Consider the following 24634-nt stretch of genomic DNA (forward strand, 5'->3'; position numbering starts at 1 on the left):
AATTCTTCCTCCTTAAAATTTGTCCCAAATGATGGCTCTGGGCAGTCCTAATGTTTTGCAGGACTCAGGATAACTGTACAAAAACAGGTCTACTAACCATGTCTGAACATTTAAAAACTATAAATTAAGCTAACAAATTGTTAAATAAAACATGTTCTAACTTGCTATCTTGATCAGTATACCTTCATGATCTAGAAAGCCAGGTTCATTCAAAATCCACAGATTCCTTGAAGTTCCACACTAACATGCAGCACTAGAAGAACCAGCCCTCACTTCTCATGATCCCATCCTTACTGGGAAAGGCCACAAATGCTGATACGCCAGTCCATCGGCTCAAGCTCTGGACAAATTCCTCTCCAAATACCCTCCTGTTACCCCCCTGAACCCAGCAGTGCACATACTGGTGGAATAGTCCACTCTTGGGAGGATGGACCCACAAAAGAGGTCTGCAGAAGCCATGGAAGTAGGCAAGAGGCCACTGGGCAGGGAATTCCAGGGTTCCAAATACCAGGAACAAAGTCTAAAAGGGGAGTCACAGACTCCAGCTAGGTATACATTCACTTGGCTCTGCAGATTTCTCCGCCATGAGGGGCAGCACAGCCAGAACACCAGAGGACTTTCTAAAGCATGGGGCCAAGGGCCTTCCTTGCCCAGATCTAAAATACTGAATACATCAAAGTTTCATTACATTATTCTCTTTCCCTTTACGTAATTTTGAAATTTTTACATTAGGACTAAAACATGAAAAAAAAAAACCCTCCAAAACCAAGTTAGAGATTCCCTGAGACTCTGAAATTCTGAGCCTTTATGAGCATCACTGAAACTTTCCTGAAGACTCAGTTCCTTAGAAACTAGAGCTTTTCGCCAGGCGTGGTGGCTCATGCCTGTAATCCCAGTCCTTTGGAAGGCTGAGGTGGGCAGACCACCTGAAGTCAGGAGTTCGAGACCAGCCTGACCAACATGGGGAAACCCCAGTCTCTACTAAAAATACAAAATTAGCATGGTGGCATATGCCTGTAATCCTAGCTACTCGGGAGGCTGAGGCAGGAGAATCGCTTGAACTCGGGAGGTGGAAGTTGCGGTGAGCCAAGATCATGCCATCGCACTCTAGCCTGGGCAACGAGAATGAAACTCCATCCAAAAAAAAAGAAACAAACAAACTAGAGCTTTTGGCTGGGCACAGTGGCTCCTGCCTGTAATCCCAGCACTTTGGGAGGCTGAGGAGGGAGGACTGCTTGAGCCTAGGAGCTTAAGACCAGTGACACAATGAACATTATTTGATAACAATGTAGATCCCATCTCCAAAAGAAACCATTTCTAGGGAATGAGAGAAAAATCTAGGGAGCACCATGGCAGCTCCCATGAGCCAAATTCAGCCTCCTCCAACTGGAAACCTTTCAGAGCTTCAGAGATAAGAGTGACCCAAGAAAACAGATACCAAGAGACATCTTTCCCTTTTTCCTAGAAACACAAAATGAGTCTTTTAATTGAGAAGCAGTTGTGTTTAATCACCAAAATTATACTGACCCTAATGCAAGAGAAATAATCTAAATTTAAAAGGGCTGGGGATTTTTCTCCTACATTTATTTTAGAGGCAAGCAGAGGTGAACGAAGAAAACTGAATCCCTAAGCTCAGATCTCAGGCCCTGGTAAAGGCTCCAGAGAGCAGAAGCCCCTCTCCTCTTGCCCTTACGTGAAACATTGCTGCCCTCAGGTTACCAACCATCCCACTTTGGAACACGGCTGCCCCAGGGGATGCCTTCAGTCTATTCCTCCAGAGGCTTCTCTGCCTCAGAGTACTGGTTCTCCTCATCCTCATCATCAGTCTCCTGAAGAATCCTCAGTAGTTTGAGCTCAGAGTTCCAGCCTGTTCTAACCATGATTTCTGAAAAGTTAAAGGAGATCTTCTTTTGCCTGGCAGCCTGGGCTTCTAGCACAGCTTCCACCGGAGCACTAATGTCCTTGTTAGTGGGTTCTGTTTCATACAGTTCAGGACCTAAAAGAAGATGTAGTCATTAATTGCACCTGTAAACTCCTCTCAAATAACTACGACAAATGGAGGACAGAAAAGGAAAAACTGGGATGTTTTTTAGGACTTGTCTGAGATAGGGGAACTGTGCCTTCAGGAAGGTAAACTATCCTGGACAACACAGGTTCAACTCTCCCTATCCTCAGTCACTTACTAAGGTTCCTCTACTCTAGTAACTTACTTTTTACATTGTGGTGGAAATCCACATGGTCACAGTAGTCCATCTTTGGTCTCTCTGTGGAATCCTGAAATTCATCGGGGTATAAGGAAATTTGAATCAAGACTTTAGGAAACTAAAAGGATTTTTCTAAAAGATGCTTTTCTTGAAGAAATTAACATCTTAGATGAGCCAGAGACCCACCTCTTGGGACTGAAGAGAAGCTTGTATCACACGTTCTTTGCCCTCCATGCTATCCAAATGAACCTAGAACCACTCCTTCCCATTCCCTGCAGTCAACTAAGGGCAGATGACCTCCAAATATGGCTTCCAACAATTCCTCCCATTCCAGTATGCACATGCTGTTCCTCCCATCAAGAGATAGGGCCTATTTCTTCTCTTATTTACTCTGGGATGGACTTGTTTCTTCTTTGGCCAAGAAAATGTGGCAGAAGTAACAATGTTTTAGTTCCAGGCCTATCCCTTAAGAAACTGCTTTCATGAGACTACTATGCTATCAAAAAGCCCAAATAAACCACATGCAGAGGCCTCAGGAAGGAAAACCAGCAACTTGGCCAACAGCCTCAGCCCAGCTGCATTAAGTGACCTCAAGCAGGGAAAGAAGAACTATCCAGTCAACCCACAGAATCATTAGAAATAACAAATCACTACGGTTAAGCTTTGGGGTTGTTACACAGTAATAGATAACTGAAACCGGGTCCTAGCAGAGGCCTGGTACATTGTCACCTGTTTCGAGGTGGTTCCTTTTTCCATCTGCTGCTGCTGCTTCATGTCACTGTTCTGACCTGGCAGAGTTCTGTAACCTAGTAACCAAAAAGTCAATTCAATCTTCCTCTTATTGGCATATCATATCCTCTTTTGGGGCTTCTAGGTGACCCCTAGTCTACAAGTGACTCCACATCCAGGAAAAGACAAGACCTCGATGGCAGGTAAAAGGTAGTTAGACCTTCTGAGTTTTATTTGAGATTCTGCTCACCTGGGACTGTAACTTAATCTATTACAGAATTAGAGATTACGGTCAAGTGTGTGTTAAAAGACCCAGGATTCCTCCAAGAAACCCTAATCTACCTTTTCACAGAATGTGACTTATCTTACCAGAATGTGACTCATCTTCTTGCGCCATCCCTCATGCACCCACAAACAAAGCAAAAACAAAAACCTCTAGTTTTATGTTTCTTTTGCATCAGCTGCTTCCCCAACTAGTCCGTAAGAAGATTCATTCATTCTTTTCTCAATCTCCCTCTCCCTAAACAAACATCTTCCAAGCTGCCACCTGAGGCATTATGCTAAAATATAGCATTTCCATTGACTCCCTACTAGCACTGGTTCTCAACTTAGCTGTACACTGGGAGAACTGAAGAGCTTCAAAAAACAAACAAACAAACAAACAGAAAACACTGAGGCCTAGTTTCTACCACCAGAAATTCTGATTTAACAGCTGGGATACAGCCTGAGTATTAGAGTTTTAAAAGCTTCTTGGACGGGCGCAGTGGCTCATGCCTGTAATCCCAAAACTTTTGGAGGCCGAAGTGGGCAGATCACCTGAGGTTGGGGGTTCAAGACCAGCATGACCAACATGGAGAAACTCCATCTCTACTAAAAATACAAAAACTTAGACAGGCGTGGTGGCGCATGCCTATAATCTCAGCTACCCAGGAGGCTGAGGCAGGAGAATCGCTTGAAATCAGACCCAGAAGGCGGAGGTTGTGGTGAGCCGAGATCGCACACAGCACTCCAGCCTTGGCAACAAGAGCGAAACTCCGTCATAAATAAATACATACATACATACATACATACATAAAAGCTTCATAATTGGTCTTAGTGTACAGTCAAGGCGGAGCACCACTGGCCTGGATGATAAAGGTCAAATGACTCAGCAGTCCACACAAGCCCCTGCCTACCTCTTTGGCGTGGTAGACCACTCTCCCTTAAATACCCAACCCCACAACCACACTCAACTGCTCAGTGTTTCCTGAGCAGCTATGATCCTCCTAGATGCCTTTGCACAGGCTATTCCCTCTCAAGAGTTATTTTCCATATCAGGAAAACTCCCACACATATTCAAGATCCAATGCAAAAATCATCTCTTCCATAAAGCCTTTCTCAACTTAGTGAGGACTGGCCACTGCTCTAAGAACATGACTCACAGGGGCACCCCAGTCACCCAAGCAAAACTGCTCCTATTGGAGGCATTGGGAAGGGGTACAAAAGGCACCAGAATGGAATTCAGAGTGGTCACCCTAGATGGAGTGCTAACCTTGGATACATCACCTCCTGCCCGAGGCCAAGCCCTGATTCTGTCCACCTCCCATGAGAAGGGCAGGAACCTTCTAACCTTCAGGTTAGAGCAGATCATTGGCATCAGACAACTAAGTGAGATACGAAGAAAAGCAAGAGGGCAGCATCCTTCTACAGGAAACCTCATCTCAGCCCCCCCCAGTGCCCCAGGATTGGAAAGCTCTTTCTGATGATTAAACAGTTGTTTTCATATTAAAGTCAGCAATGTCTAGTCTGAGAAGGGCACAACCATTCTCCAAGGTTTGGGGGGATTCTTTTTCCCTCCTCCCATTCTCCACTCAAGTTGAAAAATTTCAGAGGGATAGGGGTAAGTATATGCCTGAGCTCAGACATGATAAGGACTCCAAAAAGGGGAGATGTTCTTTCTCGTGTCCAGCATGAGCACTGGAGCAAAAGAACTGCCTGACGAGAATTGTCTCCCTGACTCCTGGATGGAGCTAGACAATGTGTGTCACTTTACCATGAGGTTCCGGGGACTCTCTATCTTGTGGCAGGAAAGTTAGGGGGCCCTGGAGCTCTGCTTCCTTAGAACTCTTTTGGGGTTCTAGTGAGGAGCCCCAGCTCTCCCTGCCTCATTGGACAATGGGCCCTCAGGGTTTTCTCTTCAATAACCTGGGCTTGCGGCTCTCCTGATCCTCAAAGTGCTCTGCCTTTTCTAAGGTAGAACCTGAGGAAAAGATGACTGTGATTCATGTTCATGGTCATCTTTCAAGCCCCCATGTGAAGCAGACATCTGGCCCAGCTTGTTTGTTTAGTAAATTTCTGAAGGAAGGATGGTGCATGAGAGACCAGACAGACTGAAGCATTCCAAGAAATTCTGAGTGCCTGACAAAGGCAGGTCTCAAAATGACAAGAGCATGTTTAGCTTTTCCAGCCCTCAGATACCTACCCCTCAGGGATCCTATCACCCCCAACCAAGCATATATTCCCCTTACCATAGAGAGGGTCATGAACAGTGGTAACTGGATGTTTATGTGAAGTGCTCTGGCTCCCTGGACCACTCTTGGCTTTCTTTTTAGCCTCCTGAAACCCACATCAGGAGGAACAAATTAGGATTTTTGGAAGTAAAGAAAACCTTTTTCAAAAGAAATCAAAAAGAAGGAATTTAACATCTACAACCAGACAAGAACTTTACATCTATAACCAGATAGAAAACAAGGAGACTCCCACCCTTCACACATCCCTTCCCATTCCAGACTGTAGCTACCTCTCCCAGTCCCAGCAAGCCCCTCACTGCCACTCTACCTGTTTCTTAATAGGTGTTTTCACTTTCCTCTGTTGCTGCTGCTGCTGCCACTGCTGCTGTTTCCTGTAACCTGGGGACCAGAGAGCCAGCTTGATCCTCTTCTAACAGCCCCCTCTCTCCCACTGGAATGCCTGCTGTGCCTTCCTTCACAATGGTGACTCTCCCTGGTAAGGACCAAGCCAGAGGGGCTGCTTCCTGAAACCATTGTTTCCTGAGTTCTACATGTGACCCTGTATGACTGTGGCCACAAATACAACTGAACTGGACCATGTTAAAGTATGAGAAATGTGGGCTAACAGAAAATGGTGCTTAGCGATCCAGCAGCAACAGCAAATCTACCTTCTGTCTTCAGGTTATGTAATTTCTTCAAACGTTCAGGATATCGCAGTGCGGGTCTCTGGAGAAAGAAAAAAGAAAAAGAAAAGCTCTACTGCAGGTCTTTCCTTTCCTCCAAATGTATCCCCCAAATGCGTTTATTCATCCAGTCAACAAGCACATTTTAAGAACCCAGTGTTTTGCAGCATTGTACCAGGGGCTACGGAGGAAGGGAAAAGGTGTGGGGAACAAAGTGCAGAAGAAACAGAGAACATGGCCAGGCACGGTGGCTCATGCCTGTAATCCCAGCACTTTGGGAGGCTGAGGCGGGCAGATCACCTGAGCTCAGGAGTTCGAAACCAGCCTAGGCAACATCGTGAGACCCTGTCTCTACAAAAACTTAAAAATTAGCCAGCCATGGTGGTGCACGCCTGTAGTCCCAGCTACTCTGGAGGCTGAGGTGGGAGGACGGCTTCATCCCAGAATGTCAAGGCTGCAGCGAGCCATGATCAACCACTGCACTCCACCCTGGGTGACAGAGTGAGACCCAGTCTCTCAAAAAAGAAAAGAAAAAAAAGAAAGAAATAGAGAACATTGCTCTCTCAACACTTCCCCCTTGACTGACTTTTACCTACATAGAGCCCAGCCTTCTGTGGGGTTTGGGTTCAGAGTGGAAAGGAAGAAGAGAGATAAGGAATAGAATGTCAACTCTTCCAGATTTGAGGAGAGATGGGTTTGAATTTTCACATAGGCTTCTTCCCTGCTGCTTCCTTGCTCTTACTTCCAGGGTGAGGCGGTGTATAGATAGAAACATCTTAGAAGAAATCGCACTGTCAGGTCGGTTCCTTTCCAAGGGAAGATTCTTTTTCATCATGGCCAATTTTATCTTCATCTCCAGACAGGGCATGGTTTGCTTTCTATCTGGCAAAAGTCTGAAGGGGACAGAGGACAGCCAGACAGTCAGCAACAGCTCTTCCTGGAAAGCATGACTGAGGAGAAAGAGATGTAAAGGGCTCCAAGAAATCTCCACTTTGGGTCTGAAAAGGTCTGTACCAACAAGTGCTCATTCGGTAACACCTTTCTGATGCAACTATGATCATCATGGCTGCATATACCCAGTGCTGATTCTATGTCAGGCTCATGTGCTTTATAACACCGAATCCTTACAACACCTGAGAACAGATATTATTTCCACTTTGCAAATGAGGAAAATGAAGTTTTAAGAGGCTAAATACATTACCAAAATTCACATAGCCAGTTAAGTTTCAATGTAAAATTCAAAGGTCATCTCACTGCAGACCACACACTCTGCCTACCACTTATTCATAATTCACCTATAAAAAGAAGAGAGTGACGGTGCCTACCTCCTAGTGGAAATTTAAATGAAAGTACATGTGATGTGCCTAGCATAGGGCTGGGCAAACGGTAAGTGTGATAAATAGTGGTGGTTATGATGGTCATCCCTCCCTGTTGGTAAGTCTAAGAGTTCAGTAAACAAGTTGGGGTGATCGTTTTCTCCCAGCCCTACTCAGAAAAAGCACACCATTTAGAACCATCTCAGCTTCAGTGAAAAGCAGGTGCTCTGGCTCTCCCACAGACCTACATGATACTTACTCCTTCAGTAGATCCTGAGGTAATGCTTCGGATTGAGCCCAGAGAGGTAGGAAATCTGAACTGAATTGTTTAGACAATTGCACTGGGGTTGGGGGAGGCACAGTCATCCCTGGAGTTCCTACTCGTGTTTCTGCGGACTGATTTCCGGAGAGACCCAGAAATGACTTGCTTTTCTGGAAGAGAAACAATGGAAAGAATTCTCCAAAGCGCTCTTTTTGAGCCTAGTCCTTTCCATCAACATTCTTGCCTTTCAATACTACCCTGGCATGTACTCCAGCCATGCTTGCCTCCTCTAAATGATGAAGGCCACCTCATGTTTCCCTCTCAAGCTCCCAACTCTATTGTTGTATACTGATCACACAGGGATTCGTTGTTTTGTTTCATTTTCCCAAAAGGTCATTCATTTCTTCACTCAACAAACTGAACAAAAATTTATTGTCTAATTGTGTGTCAGGTACAGGGCTAGGGATGGGGATTCACCAATGAACAAAATGAACCAAGACACTACTCTCATGGACATAGAAGTCTTACAGTGACTTATCCAAGGTCACATTTACCCATAAATGGTACAATTAGAATTAGAAGCCCAGGTCTTATAACTCCTAGTCCATTGAAATTCTATCTCATCACATTGGAGATTAGTTTTTAATTGACCAAAAACTCCCCTGAATACACAACAGTTCCTCCTATTATCTCAAGGTGCTCTTCAGCTCCCTACAGGGAGGAGACAGAGTAAAGGAGTCTCTGAATAGAGAATGGTTTGGTTAATTATTCCTAAAGAAGGGTTTTCTTTAGCAGATTTGGATCATTTCAGAAAAGAATGGGGGTAAGATGGAGGAGACCTGAAAGGAAAACAAAACTCTACATAGCAATATTATAAAGATTTGCACAAAAACATCAAACTCACCACTGTCAAGTTCTTTCTTTTCTTCTTCCCATGCTGGCTGGATAAAAACAAAACAAAACAAAACAAAACATGCTTCTCAGCTGGACTTGAAATAAGAATAAGCACAACTTATTCCCAGATATCTTAAACAGAAGCTCCAAGGATATTTGTGAATGATGACCACAAAGATTCCTATCTTTGATCAGTACTTGAAGATAGCTGGTTGGGAGCCCAGCAGTACCTGCTGCCCAAGCACCTTCTGCTAAAAAGACCCCCCATCCTCCTATCTAAATTAGGTTTCCCATTAATCTCTCAGGCAATCCAGTTATCTGCTTTCATAGCATGAATCCAAATTAGAAATGATATATGTAGGTGTGGTTATGTCTGTAATGGCTGACTCGCCCTGACAAGGCTCCAACAGGACAGGGACCAAATCTATTTGGTTCACCAAATCCTCGCTGCTTGACACAGAGAGGTTTCATAAGAAGTATTTTTTGCTCTGTCCTCTTCCTCCTTGCCTGGGACATGGATATGATAGTGGAAGCTCTAGTAGCCAACTTATACCTTAAAAGCACCCATGAAACTCCTTAGACGGTGGAATTCATGGGCTAAGGAGATGGCCCAAAAAGCTAGAAGGAGCCCCGGTTTCTGATTATCTCATGAAGCTCACATACCCTGGCCTGCCTACTTCTGAGCTTCTTTCACATGAAAGGAAATAAACCCTTAGGGTTGTGTTTCATTTGTTTATACCATATATACACACACACAAATGCATACATATATAGAGAGAAGCACTCATAGCATTATTTTTTAAAAAGAAAATGAAATAAAAAGGAATTCTTAAGTTTCATCATCTCTAAATGTCACGTAAGAACCTGAAAGCCTCAAGGATCAGGAAAGAAGAACCAAACACTTTCCTGATGGTTGTCAATATTAGCAAGCCTTTGGGCCTTCACCAAATGATCTTTGTCACACTCTGTTTTCTACACAAGTCCTACATGCTATTGCTTTTGTACACTGTACTAGGCCCTGGGGTTGAGATCAGAGATTCATATGCTTCACTGAGAACTTTTTCACTTGTTGCAAGTGGTTAACCAGAAAAACTAAGAGAGAGCATTTATTTCTTAGTCAAGCCTTACAAATAAGTTGAGCCTTATCTTGTATGCTATTTACTGCCATGTGAAATTTGATATGGAGAAATCCCACAGCATGAATCTCAAAATGCATTACGTTAAAATTCCAGTGTAGCAAAAGGCAGATTCAAAAGACCACGACCTTCTCTGCTTGGCCTCCTGCTACTTGCAATGAGCTGGCGAAAAGGAAGATCACAAAAAGGAGGCCTGCAGAAGACATCAGAGATTTATAGAGTCAAAGGCCTCTGAGTTCCAGATATGATACTCACCTCCCATGTATCTCTGTTTCTTCTGGGATCCACAATACAACCATATTTCTAACATCTTCAGGGCAGGGAAGTTGCGTCTCATTCAAATTCAACACTGGAAGCTAAGAGAAAGATATAAAGCCCATGTATGGTTTGAGGTGCTAAACTCCTGTATCAGATTAAGGATATGCTAAGCAAAGAGTTTGGTGGCACAGAAGATGATTTAAGTTTCCCATCTCCAAGACATCTTCATAATATTCTCCCCCCGCCACAAAAAAAAACCGGCCTCCTCCATCAAATATCAGTATAGGTATCTGCAAGAGTTAGTATTAATAAGCAAATAATCTCCCCTGCTTCCCTGTGCCATTAGGGTAGCATTTAGCAACTCCCAATCCGATCCCGTATGAGGGTGCCCTGGGGCTTGCCTACAGGAACACTACTTATCCTGCCTACTCCACGCCAAAGACTTAGATCCTGCAGACATTACAATCTGCAGCTTGGGAGCAGAAAGAGAACTGATAGAAACAGAAGCAAGGTGTTTTACAGTCTGACTACAATTATAGGCATCTATATAAAAGTCAAAGGCTAACTCTTCTCACATTTAGCTATTTAGGATCCTAGAACACTAGTGCTCAAGGAAACCTTGTAAATCACCTAGTTCATATTCCTGGTAAGATACACATATGAAAAAACTATTCAAAATAAGGTTGTCCCTGTGAAGACGAACTGATGGACTTGGAAGTAATAGGAGAGATTCCTTTTCATTAGAAATCTTTTAATGCTTTTTGAAGTTAAAAATCATGTTCATACATTATCTCTCCAAATAATTAATTTAAAATAATTTAATCTAGGCCAGACATGACAACTCATGCACTTTGGTAGACCGAGGTAGGAGGATTGCTTGAGGCTGGGAGTTTGAGATCAGCCCGGGAAACATAGTGAGACCCTGTTACTACAAAAAGTTTTTAATTAGCCAAGTGTGGTGCTGTGTGCCTATAGTCCAGTTACTCAGGGGTCTGAGGCAGGAGGATGGCTTGAACCCAGGAATTTGAGGCTACAGTGAGCCATGGTCATACCACTGCACTCCAGCCTGGGTGACAGAGCAAGACTCTGTCTCTTAAAATAATAATAATCATTATTATTGTTGTTGTTATTATTTAATCTAATCCTCTTGTTCTAAAGAAGTCAAAGAGGTAAAGTGATTAGTCAATTTGTCCATTCAAAACCATCTACCATCGCAGTTCCTTATACTCTCCATTACACATAACATTGAAAAGTGAAGCATCTCATGAAAAAAATAAAAGGCATCCAGTAGGACTGCAAAGAATAGTAAATCTCTCTTTACCATAGTTAAGTAGGAGGGATTTTTCTTTCTAAAGTTCTAATTTAGCTCTACCCCTAACTAGCTGTATGCTTTAGCAAATCACTTCCCAACTGAGTTTCCTCATCTGTAAGATATATAAGATAGACTGTGGTCTATCAAATCATTGTAGTGTTCTTCAAACTGCAATTGCAACTATTCATAGGTCATAAAATCAAGTTTTTTGAATCACAGACCATATTGTTTAAAAACGAAATAGAATAAAACAGAATAGGACAGAAAATATTAGAGTATATCACTCATAGTTAAGGATTGTTCCATGATTTTTTTTTTTTTTTGTAAAATCTATTTCTTACTGTAGATCATAAGCTGAACAGTTTGTAAGTTATCAGATTAGATGACCTTAAGGCCTATTTGGGTCTGACATTCCAGCATTCCAGTTTCCCTGATTATGAGATGACAGTATTTACTGAGTAGCTGAACATGTTCTATGCAGGAAAGAGACAGAAAATTCTCACCTACACCTAACCTATACAAATCAATCCCACTGACTTCTAGGATTTCTGAAAACAATATGGCATGTAGATAGCACAGAGTCTAGCATATAGCAAGGACCCAATATTAGATGGTTACTATCAACATTACTATTCAGATTATAGTCCTCCTGAGGAATAATTTCAAATAAAGGCAGAATAGCTTATTTCCACTAGTAAAGAAAAATTGTTGAGCAAGTACCTTTTAAAATCTGTGACTTACTTTGGGAAGTCTATTAGTACAGTTGATCAAACTTTTGTCAGGTAAACCCTTCGGAGGCCTAAAAAATGAGTTCCACACATAAAACAGAAATACAAAACACTTATTGGAATGATAAAGTTAGTGCTAAGAGGAAACCCTTCTACTTATCTACAGAAAACCTTGGGCTTTATGCTTACCAAACGAGTGTAGGGTCTCACCATATCCTTAAGTTTTGTTTGTTTTTCTTGGAACAGCTCCTAAACAGACATTGCACACTGCAAACACTTCACAACTATTTGTTCCATCAAACAGAATTCATAGCCTACTCTTCTCTCCAGCTAGAGACAGTCATATCACCATCAATAAAAGTTTAAGTACTTTGAGATAGATGCTCAAAATATAAAATAACATAAAATATAAAATAAATAATAAACAAAAACAAAATCTAAAAATTTATTATAAAATAAACAAAATGCATTATATACATACAATAGAATATCATTCAGCTTTTAAAAGTCATGAAATTCTGATACAGTAGTCCTTTATTCATGGTTTCACTTACCCGCAGTCAACTATGGTCTGAAAATAGATGAGCACCTATAAGTAAGGTATTTTGAGAGAGAGAGAGAGAGAGAGAGACCACAAGAGACCATATTCACACCATGAGTTTTTATCACAGTATATTATAAGTGTTCTATCTTATTGTTGTTAATCTCTCAGTGTGCCTAACTTATAAATTAAACTTTACTATAAGCATGTATGTATATGTAAAAACATAGTAAATATAGGGTTTGGTACTATTCACAGTTTCAGGCATCCACTGGGAGTCTGAGAATACATTTCCTGCAAATAAGGGGGGACTACAGTATATACTACAACACTGGAAACATTATACTAAGTGAAATAAGCCAGACACAAAAGGACAAATGTGTGATTCCACTTATATGAGGTACTTAGAACAGGAAAGTTCATAAAGACAGAAAACAGAATAGAGATTACCAGAGGGTGGGAAGAGGAGGGAATGGGGAGTTGCCGTTAATGGATACAGTTTTTGTTTGACATGATGAAAACATTTCGGAAATGGATAATGGTGATGGATGTACAACATTGTGAATGTACTTAATGCCAATGAATTGTACACTTAAAAATGGCTAAAATGGTCAATTCTTGTTATGTATATATTTACCACAGTAAAAAACTCATATCCTTATATTTTCAAATCACTTGCTATTTTTCCTATTTGTTAAAAGACATGTTACATACATGGATGAATGAATAATGTCAAGGGGTAAATGAAAACGACCTTTAGGAATGATAGTAAGACGAGTTTAAAAACAATAAAAAGATAAAGACCTAACACTCAGCTTGCTTTATGAAGTTCTATATGACACAGACACCTGCTTCCTGTTTCTACTGCAGCTCCCCAGCCTCATCTCTGACCACTCTTCCATTCCTGCTCTATGTTCTAGGCACAATGAACTATTTTCCTGATACAGATAGAATTTCCTCTTGCCTCCAAGCCTTTGGATATGCTATTCCTATGGTTTAGAAATCTCTTCCTGCCAACCTCCCACCTACAACCCCCATTTCACTAGACTGCTCAGACTTCCGGTCTAGGCACAGATGCCACTTACACAGAAGACAGTGCCCTGGTTTGGGAACCCTTTCTGGTGTTCCCACACACCAGGGGGCAGTCCTCTCATGACACTCATCATACGACCTGCTTATTTCTTTGCCTCCCCAACTAGGCTGAAAGTCCCTTGAGGGTAAAGACTGTATGTTGTTACTGTTGTATCCCCAGCATTCGCCGCAGTGGCCCCCACTAACATACAGTTGTGAATTGAATGACTAAACAAATGTCATGGCCGCTGCTTTCAAAGGGCCTAAAATCCAGCTGGACTTAGGAGATAAACATATAAATATCAATAAGCATGTCAGGGACTCTAAGTACTAGGGGTAGTTTGGAAGAGAGAATTTCAGAGGCTAATGGGAAATGAGAAAACTCAACCTTGACAGAAGAAAAGGACCATATTCTCTCAGTCAACAAATACTTATTATGTTTCCACTATATGTCATGCATTATTGAAGACACAGGAGACAGAGCAGCCAACAAAAGAAACATACGGTCCCTGCTCTTGTAGGGACTGACATTCTCATGAGAGGCGGCAAACAAATCAATAAAAATCATTTCAGATCAGAAGAACTGAAGAAAAAGGATGCTTGGTTAAATGATGATGAGGGTGTAAGAAAATTTTCAATAGACTGGTCAAGGAAGACTTCTGTGAAAAAGCAACATTTAAGCTTAAACTCAAGGACCGAAAGGAATTAGCTGGAAGGATCTAGGGCAGTATTTCTCAACGAGGGGGCAATATTGCCCCCAGGGGACATCTGGTAATGTCTGGAGGCATTTCTGGTTGTCATAACTGGAGGCAGGGTACTACTAGTATTCAGTGGGTAGAAGCCAGGGAAGTAGCTAAAATCAGATAATGCACAAGACAGCCCCAAAGGACAAAGAATTATCTGGTCCAAAATGTCAATAGTGTTTTTTTTTTTAAAAAAAAAAAAAAAAGAGGAAAAGTATTCTACTCAGGGGAAACAGTAGGGGCATAAACCCTGGGGTGGAAGGTGGGCATAGATGAGGAATTGAAAGAGCAGTGTGGCCTGAGCCTATTCAACAAGGAAGGGAGAAGTGCGAGATGAGGTCCAGTAGGAAGGCCAGATAAGGCCAGGCCAGGGACTTAATGAAGTGACAGGAGGGAAGAAGGCCTTTACAGTTAAGGAAACTGCATGACAGAAAAGCACAATCAGAAAACCGGTCTCGCACAGAGGAAAAGTTGGTGTTCAAGAAGAGAGGACTCTGATTAGAGAAGCCAGACAGTAAAGAGAGAGGCCACCAGTCCAGAGTTGGGAGGTTTGAGTCTATTCTCTAGTAAACAAAGTGCTGATAAAGGGGCTTTTCGAGCAAGGAAATGAACAAAGCAGTATTTTTGGAAGATTAATCTGTTGGCCATATGTAAAATAGCTTCGAGGAGAAAAGGCAGAGAAGCCAGTTCAGAAGCCACTGCAAACACCCACCATGTCATGAGGGACTGGTCTCCGACAGAGAGTGTGAAGCAGAAAGCCAGACACACTGAAGGAAGAAGATGTGGAAACAGGGAACTGACTAGAGGAGGCAGCTCTCTCACAGCTCTGCGCTATACACGGAGGGCATGGCAGGGGTGGAGTGTGTCCCTGCGTGTGAATGTGAAGCACATCATAGGTCCTGACTGAGAAACACCGCTGTTTAACCAAAATTCAAGTCCTAGAGAACATGAAAGTAGTCATGTCTCTTCCTATACCATTGTTAGCCAAAGAGAAATCATCAGGGGCTACTTAAATGGAACAGGAGAAAAGAAATTACTATAAGAGCCATCATTGGTGCTTTGATTCCAGGTAACAAAGTCTTTGAATTTTTTAAGTCTAAGCTTTCCACAGATACCTGTCCCTTAGTTTCGTGTATCAGCAAGCACTCATTGGGTACATAGACATTGTAGGAGACTCAAAAAAAGAAAAAAAAAAAAAAGCCACAGCTCTGTCCTTTAGGAGCTTACAAATAGTTTCACACCTAAAAATAAAATATTATTATAGAAAGACAGTGGCCGGGCATGATGGTTACAAATAGTTTCATACCTAAAAACAAAATATCATTATAGAAAGACAGGGGCCGGGCATGGTGGCTCACGCCTGTAATCCCAACACTCTGGGATTACAGAATAACCCCAACACTCTGGGATTACAGAGCAACCCCTTTATGTTATTCATTCATCCATGCATGTAACATGTCTTTTAAAAAATAAGGAAAATTGCAAGTGATATGAAAATATAAGGATATGAGTTTTTTACTGTGGTAAATATACACATAACACAAATTGACCATTTTAACCATTTTTAAGTGTACAATTTATTTGAGCTCACAAGTTCAAGACCAGCCTGGGCAACATGGCGAAACCCTGTCTATACAAAAAAATCCAAAAATTAGCTGGGTGTGGTGGTGCGTGCCTGTGGTCCCAGCTACTTGGGAGGCTGAGGCTGGAGAATCACTCGAACCCAGGAGGTGGAGGTTGCAGTGAGCAAGTTCGTGCCACTGTACTCCAGCCTAGGTGACAAAGTAAGACCCTGTTCCCCACCAAAAAAAAAGAAATAGAAAGACAGGGTTGGACATGGTGGCTCACACGTAATCCTAGCATTTTGGGAGGCTGAGGCGGGTGGATCACTTGAGGTCAGGAGTTTGAGACCAGCGTGGACAACATGGTGAAACTCCGTCTCTACTAAAAATATAAAAATCAGCCAGGCATGGTGGTGTATGCCTGTAATTCCAGATACTCGGGAGGCTGAGGTATGAGAATTGCTTGAACGTGGGAGGCAGAGGTCATGCCATTGCACTCCAGCCTGGATGACACAGTGAGACTCTTGTCTCAAAAAAAAAAAAAAAAGAAAGAAAAAAGAAAGATGGCATATATGGACAGTTTTCTGATCTACAGATGCTGATAAGACTGGCTGAATTGTGTCCTCCCAAAAATCGTCTGTTAAGGTCCCAATTAGTACTTCAGAATTTGACTGTATTTGGAGATACGGTTTTTTAAAAAGTTATTAAGGGCCAGGCGCAGTGGCTCACGCCTGTAATCCCAGCACTGTGGGAGGCCAAGACGGATGGGTTGCCTGAGGACAGGAGTTCGAGACCAGCCTGGCCAACATGGTGAAACCCTGTCTCTACTAAAAATACAAAAAAATCAGCTGGGCGTGGTGGTGTGCGCCTGTAATCCCAGCTACTCGGGAGGCTGAGGCAGGGGAATTGCTTGAAGCAGGGAGGCGGAGGTTGCAGTGAGCTGAGATCAGGCCACTGTACTCCAGCCTGGGTGACAGAGCAAGACTCCATCTCAAAAAAAAAAAAAAAAGAAGTTATTAAAGTAAAAATGAAGTCACATGGGGGGGCCCCAACCCAGTAAGACTGGTGTCCTTGTAAGAAGAAATTAAGACACAGACGCGTAGAGGGAAGACAATGTTAACACATAGGGAGAGGGGCTCGGTACGGTGTGTCATGCCTGTAATCCCAACAATTTGGGAGGCCAAGGCAGGAGGATCACTTGAGGCCAGGAGTTCAAGACCAGCCCAGGCAACAAAGCAAGACCTCATCTCTAATAAAAGCAAAAAACAAAAAAATTAACCAGGCACGATGATGCACACTTGCAGTCATAGCTACTTGGGAGGCTGAGGTAGGAGGATTGCTTGAGCCCGGAAAGTTGAGGCTGCAGTGAGCTATGATCACACCATTTTACTCTAGTCCAGCCTGTGTGACAGGGTAAGACCCTGGCTCAAAAAAAGTAAATAAATAAAAAGGACACAGGGAATAAAAAATTACCATCTACAAACCAAGAGGGGTCTCAAAAGCAAACAATCTTGGCAACACCTTGATAATGGACTTCTAGCCTCAAGAATTATAAGAAAATAATTTTGTTGTTTAAGCCTCCCAATCTATGGTACTTTGTTATGACAACCCTTCCGAACCAATATACCTCCCAAATTAACCAATTCCTACAGCACAAGCAGGAAGTGTTTCTTTCTGTCTCCCACTGCCTATTCACCACTTCTTTAACCAAATTGGTATTTTCTTTTTAATCTGGCTTTCTCAAAGTATACTACATGGATAAGGAAAATCATAAGCCAGAATTTTGAGACAATAGGCTGTTAAAGGAAGATCCCATCATAATTTACCTGCCATGAAATTTGGAGTAAAACTTTGAACTCCGAGACAATAAAGAACGGGCCTTAGTAACGGTACATTCTGGTAGATGACGAGGTGCAAGGCAGGAATCCGAGATGTTTACCACGGTGAGCACTGGGAGTTTATCTGAGAAGACAGACCAGAAGAAAACATGTTAACATGCTGCCTGGAGAAAGGAAGTCACATACATAAATACATTAAGGACCTCGTGAGGGAGAGGACAGAAGCTGGCTAATTCACCTTCAGCATCCAGGGGAGTTTTGCAGGTTGAGCCAAGGATTCGAGGATGGCCCCTTTCAATGCGGCGGACAGTTGCCCAGCATTGTGGGTGCTGACAAACAGCAAAGCCACAGGTGGTTTCATCCCACTGGCTCTCATCTGGCAAGTCCATACCTAGAAATGGTTTAGGCCAAAGGCCAACCCTGCAGCATTCTAGTCCTCTGGAAAATCAACAACCACATAATTAGGGAGTATTATACATTAGCCATACGGTCTAGATCTTAATTTGAACTCAAAGTATAAAATATTTCTGTTGAACCTATACAGGTAAATGATGGCCACAAAATAGTTAAAGATTGGATAACAAACAAGTATGAAAACATCTCAGAGTGAGATAGAATGGCAAGAGTTTGAGAGCAGAATGACTTCAGATCTCCTAATTGGCTATTTAATAGCTGAGTGACCTGGGACTTAACCAGTCTGAGCCTGTTGACTTCACTGTAAAATGAGGATAAGTTTATTTCACAGGGTCATTACAAAAATTAGTTAATGAATATTAAAAGCCTGGCATATTGTTCCAAATAAATATTTGCATCCTTTCCTTTTCCCCTTTGTTAGTCATCAGGGAGAAGATGTCACCATCTCCAAAAAGCATTATCAAATTATGACCAAAGTAGTCACAGAAGTGTCTCAGAAGGCCCAAACTCCTGGAAGACATGTTTCGTTTTTCAATGTGCTTCAGTTCCCACGCAGGCAGATAAAATACCCACCAGCAATGAATGTGTTTGCTCAAATAGCAAATCACTAGACACTCTGAGTTGCATCAGAGGCCATTAGCTTTTCATTTACTGGCCATATGGCCTTGGACAAGTGACTTCACACCTCTCTCTCAAATAGGGGGAAGGGTCCTGACTTGGTGTCTCAGGTCTGTAATCACAGCACTTTGGTAGGCCAAGATGAGTTAACCCCTCGCTACAAAAAATAATAAATAAATAAAATAGGCAGAGGAGGCGAATCCCTAGGTAGGACTGCAGAAGCATTAAATGAGATAATGTACTTTTACGCATGGGAGGTGCTCAATAAATATTATCATCTTTTCCTTTCTAGAGGTGTTTTAGGCAATCAATAACCACTACCATATCCCTAAGAACTTTTTAAGGACAGCGTCCATTTCTTTCTTTTATTCAACACATTTATTGATTACTAAATATGTGAGGGGACCTGCTTTGGACATGAACAGTAATAAACAAACTCCCTGTTCTAAACAGTTTATAATTTAGATCAAAGATAAACTACCAGCCTAGGATTGCACCTGGCCTATGACTTGTTTTGTTTGGCTGGCACTTTGAACCAATTTTAAAATTGAAATAGCCCACAATGTCCAGATTTCTGATTCCTTTTAGGGACCAAAATACTTGACAACACTGGGCCCAATTCCAGCTGAACTGCAACTGACTAGCGCTGAGCAGCCCTGTTTTCAGCCAGGTCTGTTCTATCCAAGCGGAGTTCCCCCACCAGACCTTATGGTCTCTAACTGAAGCACTTTCAGTTGCCACTTATCATAGCATTTGCTGTTTTGTTTTAAAATATTTCTCTGTAAACAGGCTTCTATCGAAAGCAGGAAAACTAAATGGCGACTTGAGACTTCCCTTTTGAAGGGAAAAAAGCAGCATTAATTCTCAGTGGGAGGCCGGGCGCGGGGGCTCACGCCTGTAATCTCAGCACTTTGCGAGGCCCAGGGCAAATCACTTGAGCCCCGGAGTTCGAGACCAGCCTGGGCAACATGGCGAAACCCTGTCTCTACGAAAAATACAAAAAAATTAGCTGGGTGTGATGGAATGCACCTGTAGCTCCAGCTATTTAGGGGAGCTGAGGTGGGAAGATCACCTGAGCCCAGGAGGTCGAGGCTGCAGTGAGCCGAGACCGCCTCACTGCACTCCAGCCTGGGGGACAGAGATCCTGTCAAAAATAAATACATACATACATACATACAAATCAGTGGGAGTGAGAATTTCCACGAACATAATATAAAAATAACTTTAAAGCAACTTAAAACGCCATTGCAAAACCTTGAGAATGATTTTAACTGGAAAAGAGGTATGATGAACAATTTAACTGAAAAATAAATACAATTTTATCACGGTTTGTTTTTGACAGCGAATGTAATGTTGCATTCTTCTTACAATGAAAAGGCTGCTTCTCGCCCTTTCGTTACCTGCCCAGCCCGAATAGACTCCTGAGACCTAATCAGGCGCATCTCTATATGGCCAACATTATCCCCGGGCTACATAAATAGTTCACGTTAAAAACAAACAACAACTACAACAAAAATCTAAATAACACTCAGTTTTAGTACCATTATTACAAAGGTGTGAGGGGCGAAAATATTAAAAATGAACATCAACTTCGGTAGAGATGGAAAAAGATTGCCCGCTCCATTCCAGGAAAGAAAAAAAAAGTGCGAGAATCTGATCACGACGGGCTGAGGTCCTGTAAGAGCAAAGCGGATTCCAAACCGCTTAGGGTTGCTAAAAGAAGTAGTAAAACGCGGCCCCTTGCGGCGCGGTGAGGAGATTTACGGACCCGGCCGGCCACACCCTGCCTCCGGCCCTAAAGGGACCCGCCCAGCCGCGTCAGCCACGCCTCCGTCTCCCACACGCTGCGCCCGGCTGCACCGTCGCCAAGCAGCGGCGCAGAGCACCATGGAAAACGGACGGAAACTCCATTGAGCCATAATAAGCTGATGAGAAGGTTCCCGACGCAGCGATGGCGAGAGGCAAAGAAACGGACCTGGGGAGGGGCGTGCGGGGTGGGGTGGGGTTGGATGGAAGCCTCGGCGGGCCAAAACCACTGCGGCTTCAAAATCCGGATGCGCCGGTATTTGAGGCGGAGGCGGGGCTAGGGGGAAGAGGGAGGCTATGGCGCGCAGAGCACTGTGGGACACTGTGGGCCACGTGGGGCGGGACGGAAGCTCCGGAGGGTCAGACCGTAGCGACGCGGGAAGTCCGGACGCAGTAGCTGCCTAAAGCGGAGGCGAGAGGGAGGCTCAGCCCCGGCGGCGGCAATGGCGGAGAGGCCCGAGGATCTAAACCTGCCCAACGCCGTCATCACCAGGATCATCAAGGAGGCGGTGAGCAGCTCGGGGGGGCGGACGAACGGGCAGGAGGGAAGCAAGTGCTGGACCGGCAGCTTTGCTCACCCCCGGTCTCCTCGCAGCTCCCGGACGGTGTCAACATCTCCAAGGAGGCCCGGAGCGCCATCTCCCGCGCCGCCAGCGTCTTCGTGCTGTACGCCACATCCTGGTGAGCGGGGCAGAGGCATAAGGGAGGCGCGGGGATACCTGGCTGGGAGTTCCTGGCCGGGAGCCCACAAACCCCAACGATTATGTCCTCTCTCGGTCGGGACAGGTTCACAGTCCTCAGCCAGTTCCTACAAGTTCTGAAGCAAAGTAACGCAACAAAATAACTTTGTTTAAGCTTTTTTTGTGCAGAGAAGGGAAGGACTTATCCGTGTCACGCCAAAATCCATGCATGTAAGAGGCAGGTTTTCCCGTTCCACCTCTGGGTGCTCCTTTTCCCACTCACCCCTTACAAACACGAGGGAGTCTGACAGCCTTTCTCTTCTCTCAGTGCCAACAATTTTGCTATGAAAGGAAAGCGCAAGACGCTGAATGCCAGTGATGTGCTCTCAGCCATGGAAGAGATGGAGTTCCAGCGGTTCGTTACCCCATTAAAGGAAGCTCTGGAAGGTAACGAGCCTTCTGTCTTCTAAACCACGTAGATGGTCATCCTGTGTGACCTGTTCATCTGGCCCTGAGACTTTCTCAGCGGGTCCCTTTAAGTTCTCTAAGCCAGCACTTGATGTGACTCGACCCAGTTCGATGGACACTACCTCGGATCTGTTTTGTGATGCTGAGCAAGTTATTTTTCCTTTTCTGCCTCCGTTTTTTTTTTTTTTTTTTTTTTTTTTTTTTTTTTTTTGCTTTGTTTTGTTGCTCTGTCACCCAAGCTGGAGTGCAGTGGTGGGATCTTGGCTCACCACAGTCTCCTCCTCCTGGGTTCAAGCAGTTATCCTGCCTCCGGCTCCCAAGTAGCTGGGACTACAGGTGCATGCCACCACGTGCGGCTAATTTTTGTATTTTTGTACAGATGGGGTTTCACCATATTGGCCAGGCTGGTCTTGAACTCCTGACCTCAGGTGATCCGCCCGCCTCAGCCTCCCAAAGTGCTGGGATTACAGGCGTGAGCCACCGCACCCACCTGCCTCTGTTTTTCCAGTTGTATAATGTAATTAGCTCCTGCAGTCTGTCTGGCTCACTTTCAGCTCTGTCTCCTAACCCCTTCTTTCCTCCTTACAGCATATAGGCGGGAGCAGAAAGGCAAGAAGGAGGCCTCAGAGCAAAAGAAGAAGGACAAAGACAAAAAAACAGACTCAGAAGAGCAAGACAAGAGCAGGGATGAGGACAATGACGAAGATGAAGAAAGGCTGGAAGAAGAAGAACAGAATGAAGAGGAAGAAGTAGACAATTGAATAGGGTGGGAGACTGTAGCAGCTTGGAAGGTACCACTTGAGATGAGACGTGCTACGTGTTTCTGTGAAGCTTTTCGATGCTGGGCAGAGTAGTCTCAGGCAAAAGTGCCTGAAAAGATCAGAATAAAAACTGACTAGAAATACCATCAAAACCAGCACTCACCAAACTGAAAGCATCTGAGTAGCAGAATCCTGTTTTCCTTCATCAATCTGAAGATGATGACTTTTTGACAAGAGGGATTCTGAGCGGCTAAATTAGTCAGTTGATCGCTTTTGGTTACTTAAATGTATGGTTAGATGGTTTTTGATCTGCAGTCTTCCCTATTCCCCCAAATAAGTAATAATAACTTCCATGCTGCCTGCTGTGTTCCAGATCACAGAAGCAGCCAGGGCTCAGGAAAAATTGGGGCTTTGCTTATGGTCGCCTATGTTTGATTGCACAGTCTTTGACAGTAGCTTACTAAGACTGCTCAGAATGAGTAAGCTTTAGGAAAGTACTAAAATGCTGTGGGAGAATAACAAAATCTGTCTCTTCACTTGACAGGAGCATTAACTGGGTTTTGTTTTTCATAGACCCGCTTGGCTCAAAACCTTTCTGTATTGCCTGCAGATGATTGACGCGCTGGTGTAGTGGTAATCTGATCACAGATACTCTTAAATCAGCAGTGTAGAATGGTATTAGTCAAGCAAGGGTGCCAGTGTCTTACTTTTACAGAAACGGATGGCATAGTGTCTCTGCCACTATACAGCTTTAGGATTTGTCATCACCTCCTGGAAGGTGTAAAACCCCAGGCTTTCTCTTCTTGAAGTCCATCTCCCAGACTTGTGACTATAGCTTTTCATTCTTCAATCCATGAGTTCCGAACTTTATCTCCTGTAGGCACAGCTTTCTCCCTCTGTGCCTCCTGCTTCCTTTCTCTCCTCTGCCTCTCCTCTGTCCCCCATCCCACTTTCTCCTCTCCCTCCTTTTCTCACTTCTGTCAGTCTGGAAGCTTTGATTACCTGCTTAATAATCCAAAGTGTGAGTTCCTCTGATCTCTTGTTTCCTTGGTTCTAATCTCATGTTTTGTTTTTAAGAGATGGGGTCTCTCTGTGGCCCAGGCTGGAGTGCAGTGGCATGATCATAGCTCATTGCATCCTTGAAATCCTGGACTCAAGTGATCCTCCCACCTGAGCCTTCTGAGTATCTGGAGCTACAGATGCGTGCCACCAAGCCTGGCTAATTTTGTCTCGTGTCTTCTAAAAATTATTTTGTGAAGCCCCTCTGAACCTTAAGGGAAATCTGATGGTGCTCAGGAATCTAAGTGTCCCTAAACCATCCTCTTTAACTGCTTCTAAAATATCTCTGTTGGCCTTTCTTAGTTTTTTTCTGTTTCCATTCAGTGCTCCAAGCACTTTTTGTTTCTCTCTAAGTTGAGCGCTTGGGGTTTGACAGGTAGTGACGTAGTTTGACACTGTTAACTTGTTAAATACAGTGAAAAGTTTGTGAGTGAAGAATGCTGAGAAGATTGTAATGCTTTGTACAAATAAAAGTCTTGTTAAAAAATGATGCCTCCTGTTTCATGCCGCTTGTTCGTAGTGTGTTTTGGGAGAGAACCCCTGATGATACTCTCCATAAAAGTTTTTGGCATGTGCACTTGGCCAAACCTTTGTAAACATGAGATCCTGCATCGCCTTGGATGACCAGCAGGTGCTGCTCATTCACAGGCAAGGGCTCTGAACTACTGCAAGAGTGTTTTTTTCTTTTTCTTTTTCTTTTTTTTTTTTTTGAGACAGAGTCTCAATCTGTCACCCAGGCTGGGGTGCAGTGGCATTATCTCGGCTCACTGTAACCTCCTTCTCCCAGGTTCAAGCAATTCTGCCTCAGCCTCCCAGGTAGCTGGGATTACAGGCGCCCGCCACCACGCCCAGCTAATTTTTATATTTTTAGTGGAGACAGGGTTTTACCATGTTGGCTAGGCTGGTCTGGAACTCCTGACAGGTGATCCACCCACCTCAGCCTCCCAAAGTTCTGGGATTACAGGCATGAGCCACCACACCTGCTGAAAGTTTTTTTTTTTTTTTTTTTAATGGATCGTTGCTCTGTCTCCCAGGCTGGAGTGGCATGATCTTGGCTCACTG

General features: G+C 43.6%; 2 protein-coding genes across 5 annotated transcripts; one reads left to right on the forward strand and one right to left on the reverse strand.

The window, feature by feature from the left end:
* Window positions 1-1487: 1487 nt before the first annotated feature.
* LOC105552752 (chromosome unknown open reading frame, human C9orf43) lies at window positions 1488-21277 on the reverse strand. Of its 4 annotated transcripts, none has more exons than XM_011998506.1 (14): window positions 20418-20633; window positions 18005-18204; window positions 17755-17890; window positions 12025-12082; window positions 9969-10069; window positions 8588-8624; window positions 7681-7853; window positions 6848-6998; window positions 6091-6148; window positions 5751-5821; window positions 5441-5528; window positions 2934-3010; window positions 2211-2274; window positions 1488-1996 (listed from the first exon to the last, which is right to left on the reverse strand). In XM_011998506.1, exons 1-14 carry the CDS (start codon window positions 20420-20422, stop codon window positions 1767-1769), a joined length of 1449 nt encoding a protein of 482 aa, XP_011853896.1. In that variant the 5' UTR covers window positions 20423-20633; the 3' UTR covers window positions 1488-1766. The 4 variants fall into 4 exon arrangements, with proteins under 4 accessions (XP_011853896.1, XP_011853897.1, XP_011853894.1 ...); XM_011998507.1 differs by lacking the exon at window positions 20418-20633 and adding an exon at window positions 21183-21277 and having other exon boundaries at window positions 1490-1996; XM_011998504.1 differs by having other exon boundaries at window positions 1570-1996; window positions 20340-20837.
* POLE3 (polymerase (DNA directed), epsilon 3, accessory subunit) lies at window positions 20372-24059 on the forward strand. Its single transcript, XM_011998503.1, has 4 exons — window positions 20372-21113; window positions 21200-21285; window positions 21613-21731; window positions 22341-24059. Exons 1-4 carry the CDS (start codon window positions 21048-21050, stop codon window positions 22511-22513), a joined length of 444 nt encoding a protein of 147 aa, XP_011853893.1. The 5' UTR covers window positions 20372-21047; the 3' UTR covers window positions 22514-24059.
* Window positions 24060-24634: the final 575 nt, after the last annotated feature.

This window comes from Mandrillus leucophaeus, unplaced genomic scaffold, assembly GCF_000951045.1.
Source record: "Mandrillus leucophaeus isolate KB7577 unplaced genomic scaffold, Mleu.le_1.0 Scaffold572, whole genome shotgun sequence".
Classification (NCBI taxonomy): Eukaryota; Metazoa; Chordata; class Mammalia; order Primates; family Cercopithecidae; genus Mandrillus; species Mandrillus leucophaeus.